This window comes from Malania oleifera, chromosome 9 (genome assembly GCF_029873635.1).
Source record: "Malania oleifera isolate guangnan ecotype guangnan chromosome 9, ASM2987363v1, whole genome shotgun sequence".
Taxonomy (NCBI): domain Eukaryota; kingdom Viridiplantae; phylum Streptophyta; class Magnoliopsida; order Santalales; family Ximeniaceae; genus Malania; species Malania oleifera.
Window position 1 is genome coordinate 61,710,363 of NC_080425.1, and position 10,108 is coordinate 61,720,470.

General features: G+C 32.8%; 1 protein-coding gene across 2 annotated transcripts; it reads left to right on the forward strand.

Annotated features, from left to right (window-relative positions):
* The first annotated feature begins 2,499 nt into the window (after positions 1 to 2,499).
* LOC131164620 (probable trehalose-phosphate phosphatase F) lies at positions 2,500 to 8,448 on the forward strand. 2 transcript variants are annotated; one of them, XM_058121940.1, is made up of 14 exons: positions 2,500 to 2,607; positions 2,726 to 2,786; positions 5,316 to 5,366; positions 5,456 to 5,947; positions 6,098 to 6,238; positions 6,339 to 6,410; positions 6,534 to 6,659; positions 6,787 to 6,843; positions 6,981 to 7,082; positions 7,178 to 7,255; positions 7,448 to 7,517; positions 7,604 to 7,674; positions 7,780 to 7,875; positions 7,988 to 8,448. In XM_058121940.1, the coding sequence occupies exons 4-14, from the start codon at positions 5,654 to 5,656 to the stop codon at positions 8,039 to 8,041; spliced, it is 1,161 nt and encodes a 386-aa protein (XP_057977923.1). In that variant the 5' UTR covers positions 2,500 to 2,607; positions 2,726 to 2,786; positions 5,316 to 5,366; positions 5,456 to 5,653; the 3' UTR covers positions 8,042 to 8,448. The 2 variants fall into 2 exon arrangements, with proteins under 2 accessions (XP_057977923.1, XP_057977924.1); XM_058121941.1 differs by having other exon boundaries at positions 5,463 to 5,947.
* The last annotated feature ends 1,660 nt before the right edge of the window (positions 8,449 to 10,108 follow it).

The window sequence follows — 10,108 nt, forward strand, 5'->3', positions numbered from 1 at the left end:
TCTTGTGGTTCAGACGATACAGAAATTACGAATGTTCGGTACTGTAACTTAAAGTTTAAACGGATCGGAGTGCATCACACTGTTTACAGAGTGATTTTATATGGTAGTGAATTTCTCCAGAGTACACACGTAGGTTAGATCAAGGCTTTATAGGAAAAATCTCACTCTGTGATGATGTACGTTGATTTAGTTTGACCGGTTAGCCAGTTAAGTCCAATTTTTGGACAGCATAACCTAATCATGAGGGTAAACATGAATTACGATTAATAAGTAAAAGTATATGTTTATGTGAACAGGGGCATTTTTGTGCCTAGATGACTATTTAATAAGGAAAAGTATATATATATATATATATATATATATATATACATAATTGAGTATTCTAATTATAATTTTAAAAGTTAAAAAATTTAATTTAACAATTATAGTATATGATTATAAAATTTTACTGCTATATATGATAGTAAAAGTTTTATACAAAATTTTTAAATTTACATTTGTTTAAAAGCAGTTTTGAATTTATACTATTAAATATTATTTCACGAAATTATAATATTATGAAAGTTCATTTTAGCCACACACTAAAAATAATCTTATTTACTTACTGAACGTCATCTTACCTCAATCATTATTTTACATTTCAGATAATTTTGAAGAGTATACTAGAAATTTGGCATAGTAAGTGCATGGATGGGAGTAGAAAGAGTACAATAGAATAAAAATTTAGCATAATACAATTTAAAATATGTTTGTGTATTTTAGAATTTTAGAAATTTTAATTTTACTATTTGATAGTATATTTGTAATAAAACTAATTAGTGTTTTAGTAATAAAAATAACTGAAATTCATTGCGTCCACTGAAAAAATTTATATGTAAGAACCCATTCGGGTTTTGATCCTCACATATTCATCGAATATGGTCAACTATTTGTTTAGCATATTCCATACATTACACCATCTTAGGTAGAAACAAAAAAGTAAAACCTTGCCCCTACGGACATGGTGCAGTGGAAAGGAGCCAGGCAATCAAGTAGGAGTATCGGGGGTTCGAATCCTGGTTGATGCACTCGGTGTGACTTAATTGTGTCCCGATATGTGTTCTAGGAGGCGAGTTGGCCAAATGTCTAATCTGGGCTGTGATTACTTGTGACCACATCCGATTTACATGGGTTACAAACCAGGGGAAAAGACTGTCGCCTCGTGAGTTTTGTGCCGCATCGGGAGGTCCAAAGGACCCGTCGGTGGCAGGATAATAAAAAAAATAAAATAAAAAAAACCCAAGTGTCAAAGCAAAGACCCTTGCGGGTCCAATCTGACATGCCCATAAAATTTCATTAAATGTGATGTGAGCCCCAAAATGGCACACCCCTTTTTAGTTTAACACTATTTCCGCGTACCCTTCTAGAGGCACATACGAAATTTTCCATATTTTTAATAAAATAAAATGCACTTTGAAAAAAGTGGCATGCGCTTTCCCTATGTACATAGAGAGAGAGAGAGATTCCACCAAATCATGGGGAGAGTGTATTTAGACTCTTTCTTTCTTAAAAATAAATTAGAAATGAGATTCTCATTTAGTGCTATTCAATTAATAAAAGAAAAAACTTCAACCTGTATTTTTACCCATTATTGTAAACCTTCGTCTTTGGTTGTAAATTCACATTTAAAGAAAAATATTTAAATAATAGAAAAATTAATTAAGAATTAATTTATTGGATGGATTGTGCCCAGTTTAGCATAATAAATGAATGAGCCAAGTCAAAATTTATTCTACTCAAATCACCCAATTACACTTAATAGTAATTTTAAATAGATTTAAATTTTTAAACTTTTTTTAAATAAACTTAGGTAGGCTTCAATAAATTTTAAAAATAATATTTAAAGTGAATTTCTTTATTATTAAATTTAAATAAAAGGGTAAAAAAGATATTTTAATTAAGATAAATGTATAAAAGCTCACTAACAAAAGGAATTTTTGTTGCTATTATCCTTATCAAATATCATATGTAAGTGTTTCAATATGCATTTTTCTTCAACTTTTAAAAAGACACGTATACCCTCTTCTCAAATTTGAGGATAAATTAAATAGGGTATAAGTATTTCATAAAATAATGCTTATTAAAATTTAAAGAGCATCTATGTTTTTTTCATCAAAATCATAAGAAAACAAGTCACTGGGGAAATATAATATTATTTTCAAAATATTATTTAAATTTTTTTAAAAAAATAAATTATTTTTACTGAATAGCCCAAACTCCAGTGATAAAAGTCAACGAGAACCATACTATTATTATGTTCTGGCCTTTTTTCCCCTAAAAAGTTTATGATAATATTAATTTATAATTATAATTATATGAACATTTTTTATTAGGAGGAACTGAGGGAGATTTGAGATTTGGAAAATTTCCGGTGGTTCCCACAGAGGAGTTTACCACGCTGAGCACGTCTCTTCGGGCAATCAAACTCTATAAATACCTAGCGTTTGGCCTTCGCCTCCTTCCCCTCTGCTCTCTCATTTCTCCTCTGTAACCCCTCTTTCTCATTCTCGTTTTCTCGCTCTCTCTGCCACTTCCTTCCTTCCTTCATTGTCGGTTGAAGTCCTGAAGGTTATTTCACTTATTTTGTTCTTTCTCGTAATCTCTTGATTCTCGAATATGCGATTGCCTTTTCAGTTCTCCTCCCTTTGTTGACGCCTTTTTCGTTCACGGTCTGTGCATCATTCAGGTGCTTCTGATCCAATATTTGCGTTTCGAGGATCTGCTTAATTTCTGAACCCGTGATTCAGGTATTGAACCTTTTTCCTGTCGTAATTTTGATGTTTCGTTTTAGAGATGTGATTTTAGGCGTCATTTCATGCAATGCTGTTGAAAACAGTTGTGAGAGCCGATTGGTTGTGATGTGTTCCATTGTATTATGGAGACTCATTTTCCTACTGCTTTCATTTGGAAGATCTGTGTTTGTGTTGCTTGATCTGTTTTCTGTGACGTCTAAACACATTTCGAGAGATACGCGTCCGAAGTCGCTAAGCTTTCGAAGAATCAATAAATCAAAACTTTAATATGTAGCGATGAGTTCTGTTTTTTTGGGTTGGGTGTTGCGAGATTTTGCGTAATATTTTCTTCTTCTTCTCTGTTGCTTTCTGCCTTGCTCTGGAATTCTAGACCCAAAAGAATCCATGTTTGTTTTTCACCATTGTTTAATGATTATGAATTTAATTTCTGATATTTTTATAAAAAATAGGATGTGAATTTGTTGGAATTTCGAAGCGCATCGTAATTAAAATTTCCTGATATAACCTCAAAAAGAACAAAGTTTTCCGTCCTTTCGGTTTCTTTTTTTCTATTTTGGTTTTGGTATAGACTATTCAGGTTCTTCTACGGCAACGAGAATTGCGAATTATGCATACTGAGAAATTTGAGTTGTTGATGAACGATGTTTGGTGATTCATAAATACACTATTGAATGCATGTTTTACGGTTTGGTTCACGAGAAGTGTGACAGAAGAAAAGCTAAAAGAAGCTTAAAAAAACGCTTTGCTTGAGCTTTTTCGAGCATGTTCTTTTCTTTCGTCTCAGTCTACAGGAGGACCAATTATTCGAGGGCGAGCTCTAAGGGGGTTTTCTTTGTTTCTTTCATTACTTTTTCCCTTTTCTTTTAGGGGAAGGGGTGGAGGGGGTTGTCTGATTAAATATTGGGTCTGTTCGTTTTGGTTGGTGTGGTGTCTTGTCATGACAACAAAATCATAGTAATGTATTGTATCATTGTACCATAAATTATTTAGTGCATTAATGAGAATTGACTCTCCCTGTGGGCTTGCACAGTATATGAGAAGATAATGAAATTCATTATTTTTATATTTATTTTAAAGTCATTTAACTGGCATTATTATTTTTAATATTTTATTGAAACAAATTTTAGCTTTTAAGAATTTTAATTTTTCATGTGATCTACCTTTTTGTTAGTAATGTAATCGATTTTATAGTAAATACTTAGTCACAAATTGTTTACAAACCAAGTTGATGTTAGATAACCTTATTGGTGATATTTGTTGTTGTCCAATTATGTCTCTTCCATATTTGAATTTACCAGATTTTGCCTTTCTCAAAAAAAAATTTTTTTTTTATTCAGTTATATTTAATTCAAAAAAAATTTAGGGATTTTTTTTCTTTGTGATTTTCTGGACTCCAAGTTTCCCAAGTCCAGACAACTTTTACATATTTTTTTAAACATAGTTATGACATTACTAATTTGAAACAGTGAAATGCATATATCATATCTACAAATGAGATCGATCCTAAATTATTAAATAAAAATATAAAAGGTTTAATAATAATAGTAATAATGATTCTATGGCAATGAAATATGGGAAATGACCCATTGTATCATCCTAGAACAGTGAATCAATTTGTGCAGTTATTTTATAGCTCTTAAAGAATAAATGATATATATATTTTTCATTCTTATTTTGTTGAAATTATACTTGAAAAAGTTTTCATGGATTTTTTTAATGGATTTGTAATTACTGTTTAATATTTATGGTTTTATACATCACACTTCATTTATTTATTTATAATTTCATAGTTAAGTTCTAATTATGTTTTGACTCAATCTTGTTCAGTTGGAAGTTTGGAATCTTTTAACCTGCATTCAACTTAATTTTAGATCTCTTTTTGAAACAATTTCGATATGTCTATCATTAAATTCCCCAAAAATCTTATGTTGCTTCTCTGCGATTCCATTTCCATTTTTTGTTGCGGTGATGGTTCATTTAAATTTCTTAACAATGAATATAACGCTACCTGCATTTTGACCCCAACTCATTTTTGGCTCTTTATCCTTTCTTTGACCTTATGTGAAATTTATTAGAAGTAATTTTCGCATCACAACATAGACAGCCTACCTACCAAAAGAATTAATTTACTTTGATAAAACACATGTCAGGCTACTTAACAATACCAATATTATTCAAACTCATTACTTTCTCTAATCGTGCAACTGGAAATCGTTTCAATTTTGAATATATTTTAGTATCATGAAGCATCATATATTTAGCTCTTTTATATGCATATGTGATTGGATTTGTGATAGAGAGCTAGTTGATTAGCACTGGGAAGCATTGATCACATTTAGTCTTTCATTACTTCATCAGCCTGGAGATGCTCACTCTTTTCCCCTCAGTTATAAATTTTGTTCATAGCTTTCTTCATGACATCAGCTTAAACAATTTGTCTGTCATATTTCTGCTTAAAAAATATTCAGTTTCTGTAAGAGTCCTTGTTCACCAATTGTGTTTTATTCAATAACTTTTGTGCAGATAATGTTCAGTCACTTGGAATAAATGCAGTGTAGTTTTGGAGATGTGAAGGTACCACACAATTTAGATGTTTGTTGTGTTTGTGGAGCGTCTTTCTGTTTGCTTTATCTTTTCATTTAATGTGTTAATGTCACTACCAGTTTTCAGGTAGCCTGTGCTTGATGGACTGCTCACCCAGCAGCAGTGACAAGAAAACTTTGAAGAGGTGGTTTTTCATAGACAAAAGGGTTGGCTAAACATATCTGCAGTTTGGTGTACAAAAATCTCCGTTCAAACAAGCGGCAGATATCTATTATATCTTTATCCTTACACAAACCTTTGCAACTGATCTGGATCCGATGGACATGAAGTCAAACCACGCTTCTCCTGTTCTCACTGATCCTGCACCAATAAACAAGTCAATGCGAGGAATCCATTCTAGTCTGTTGCCATACTCACATTCAGGTGCATCTTTGTCCTCTGCGATGCATATAACAATTCCGAGAAAAAAGCCTGGTAAGCTTGATGATGTCTGGTCCAATGGTTGGTTGGATGCCATGAAATCCTCTTCGCCTCCTCACAAGAAGTTAATTAAAGATTTCAATCTTGAGGTTGCTTCAGATGATGCTGAGATTGCCTATTTTTCCTGGATGGTATGCTTGCTTCTTCTTGTTCTTCCTTTTTTTTTTTTTTTCCTTTTTTTTACTTTGGGTTGGTTTATCATGAAACTTATCATAGAAGTTATATGACATTGGGTCATTTATTCCATCCTTGTTTCTTCCCTTACTTTCCCATCTGTGCAGCTTAAGTATCCATCAGCGCTCAACTCTTTTGAGCAAATTGCAAACTTTGCGAAGAACAAGAAAATAGCAATGTTTTTGGATTATGATGGGACTCTTTCGCCGATTGTTGATGACCCTGACCGTGCTTTTATGTCAAATGCTGTAAGTTTTTTTTTTGATAAAAAAAGAATATTGATAGAATCTTTATTAATCCCCCACTGCATGCCCCTTTATTTATTCAATTTAAATAAAATGTTATCAGATGCGATCTGCTGTGAGAAATGTTGCGAAGTATTTCCCCACAGCAATTATCAGTGGAAGAAGCCGTGATAAGGTAGCTGGAGGAATTCTTCAATTAATGTTGTTCTAGCATTTAATATCTGCATTTTCCCTATGTATATTATTTTTATGTATCACTGGAATAACAATAGCATCTGATTCTTGCACATTTTATCAGGTTTATGAGTTGGTAGGTCTAACTGAACTCTATTATGCTGGTAGTCATGGGATGGACATTATGGGCCCCATCAAGCATGTAGTGTCCAATGACCATCCAAAGAGTATTAAATCTACTGACCAGCAGGTGAGCAAGAATCCCTTCACCCTCCACTGATCCACCCTCTACTAATTGTAAAAATTGATTTAAGAGATTGCATCTTGCTGTTTGTCACAACCCATCAATTGATAATTCCTGTTTTGGTTTCTTGTAGGACAAGACGGTAAATCTTTTCCAGCCTGCTAGTGAATTTTTGCCTATGATTGATGAGGTGAGCAATTTTTTTGCTCATTTTCTTGCTTTCTTTTCTTTTTTCTTTTTACTTTAAAAAAAATAATAATAATAAGAATAGATTCTTATCAGTCATAGAATCATAGTGATAAGGTCATCATCTATAAATTTATGCAGGTTTTTAGAACCCTTGTCGAGAATACTAGGGGAATTTCAGGTGCAAAAGTTGAGAATCACAAGTTTTGTGCCTCTGTACATTATCGTAATGCAGATGAGAAGGTGAGAATGGCTCTTGGCTACTTGTTTCTTAAATTGATAATCCTGAGCTGTTCAAGCTTACCAGTTTAGAACTTTGGCTTCTTAACTGATTTCAGAGTTGGCCAATGATTGCACAATGCGTGCATGATATTCTAAAAGATTACCCTCGTCTGCGTTTAACTCATGGGCGGAAGGTATGTATGTCAGTTAGCTGGCTCAGATCCTGAAGATTCTTTTTCCTTCATTGTAATTTTTACCCCCTTTGCTGCAGAGACATTTATCTACGTTTTGATGATAATTTACAGACTTCCCTTTCTGCCACATTTTTAATCTCTTGTTGTTAATGTTGAATTTCTAAAAATATTGTTTACCCTCTACTTGCATAGGTTTTAGAGATCCGTCCCGCAATTGACTGGAATAAGGGGAAAGCAGTCGAATTCCTGCTTGAATCACTTGGTGAGCAAACTCTCTTCCTCTGTCACTCTGTCTACTGTTACGTGCAGGTGTTTGTTTATTCAGTTCAGTTGAACAAAATGGTGCAGGACTAAGTCAAAGTGATGATGTGCTCCCGATCTTTATTGGAGACGACAGGACAGATGAAGATGCATTCAAGGTAACATCAATTTGCTGCTTCAGTTTCCATGCAGTGCAAGTTTATGCTCTTAATAGTTTTTAGCCTCCGCTGTAGCTGATTTTAACACAGCAACGTTTTCATCAGGTTTTACGGGGTGGAAATCATCGGGGTTATGGAATTCTCGTATCATCGGTCCCGAAAGAAACTAAAGCATTCTACTCTCTCAGAGATCCATCAGAGGTGCAAATTCAGAAACTTCTAATTTTAAATTCATTTTATTGCATATCTATATATAATATAGATGGCTCCTTTTCTGATTTGGGGGACAATTGCTTAAACGTTTACAATGTAGGTGATGGAATTTATGAAATCCCTGGTGAGGTGGAAGAAGCTTTGTGCATTATGATACGAAGCATCCCTAAAAGAAAGAGAGGAGCACAGAGTCCATCTGTGTATATAGATTAGTATATATAGATAGATATATGCTATTCTAAGTTTCGTCCTTTGTAATAAAATCAGCCCAGTGGGAGTCCCACCGCTGCATTATTAATCTGCAATCTGAGTAAACTCTTTTATTTTTCCCTAAATTATATCATTGGTTGCATTTATTTTTTAAAATTATTAGTTGTAATATCGTTATTATTGGTTTTTTTTTTTTTAATATGAAAGTCTATGTAAAAGCGGTTCTTCCCCCAAAGGCTCAAGCTGAGGGGGTGCTAATTTCCTCTCGGATTTCAATTGATTATTTGATTTTTTTGTTTAGTATTTATTGTAATGTATTTATCTATTAATGCAAAACTGTTCTCTGTTTTTTTGTGAAGAGAGCTGAGTTTACATTGATCTTTTCTCAAATCATTTTCACACTTGCATGGGTAGTACAAGGATTGTGTCCTGTTCTCCAAAAAGGATAAATGGAAGTGAGAATGTATGTGGATTTTAGATATTGAATTTGAAGTAAATTTGGACCGAACTCAGGTTTGGATTTAGATGTGTGTAAATTTGAAAGAAATTTCGTACAATGTTATATCATGTTTGTTTAAATCCGTACAAAGTAAAATCTTTTGTTCAATTTTCATCTTCCTAAATGCAGGGTTAGTACAAGTATAAATTATATTTTATCATAATTCTCACCTCTAAATTTAAAACTTAAATTTCAGACTCCCAAACATGCAGGTATAATTGCCATCAACTTACCATCCTACCTTTACTAATTTAAGCAAAAACATGAAATGATGCAAGAGCTTACTAGCTAGAAATCTTGACAATGCTGTGTCGTTACAGCTGCAGTAAGTGTAGTTACATTCTTAAAACACTAGGGATCTATTTGAAATTTAAAAAATATTAAGGATAGAAAGAAAAATATGAGCAAATTAATTTTTCCGCATTTTCTTAGCTCTTTTTATGGTTATACGGTGGTTGATTAAATAGAAGGAAAAGGATTTAATTGACGAAACACTTCCTTTTAGGGTTTGAAAATGCTAAGGATGGTAATGTCATGCATTCTAAACAAATTATTATCAGTGGTAACCTCAAAGAGGGAACAATAATCAACATAAAAACATATGCATTTAGGAAAGTTGACAATCATTGTTTGTCGTGGACTAGTGCAAGATAGGGCTATAACTAGTGATGTTAATTAAATTTCAAAGTTTCCTAAACACACAAGGGTAAGATAGGAACTAAAACTTTGTTCACAAGAGCAACAATAATTAGCTTTTTGCTTAAGAATTTTGAAGTACATTGACTTGGGCTCTTTCTTCGATGATAGGCTTCTTCGCTAAAAGTAGATGAAAGAATCAATCCGTAGAAACAAGAGGGGATTTTGCAAAAAAACTATGAACTCAAAAGACTAAAAAATGACAGCCAAATGGCACCAATGACCTTTTTGACAACCAAATAAATCTAGTATAGTGATCCTACATTATCCAATCAAAAATAGAATCAAACAAATCCAAACACAAATAGTTGACAATCACAATAAGAAATTAGTGTGAAACATGGATCATATACCATAAGCAAAGAAGAAAGGAATGAAAATTACCTTATGGGGCAAAAATCTCAATTGGATGTCTCTCCACTGATCATCAAAAAAATAATGCCAAGTTTCATAAGAACTCGAAATCTCCAATATGGTAACTTATTGTAGAATTTAATAAAAATTGAAGTCGGGTAAGAAATTACCATGAAATGCATGGAGAGAAAAAGGAAAATCAAATTACATCTCAAGGAAGAATATAGAAGAAAGGAAAATTATGATATTTAGAAATAACAATTGGATAGTGAACCAATGGTCACTTGGTGAATTTGGAATTCAAATTTGGTGATGGAAGTTCATATTAGGGCCTTGTCTTGATTGAGGGTAGTGATAGTGATCTATTAGAATAGAAAAGAAAGACGTAGGTTTTTAGTGATGGTGCTATGGACTTGATGTTACAAAAGAGGAGAGGATTTGGCTATAAAAAATTTATTGCTT

Excerpts from the sequence above, each read along its gene's own strand:
- LOC131164620 (XM_058121940.1), top strand. The coding sequence starts at position 5,654 with ATGGACATGAAGTCAAACCACGCTTCTCCTGTTCTCACTGATCCTGCA. Across the intron at positions 6,411-6,533 it reads GTGGAAGAAGCCGTGATAAG|GTTTATGAGTTGGTAGGTCT; the intron begins GTAGCTGGAGGA and ends ACATTTTATCAG. Across the intron at positions 7,256-7,447 it reads GTTTAACTCATGGGCGGAAG|GTTTTAGAGATCCGTCCCGC; the intron begins GTATGTATGTCA and ends CTACTTGCATAG.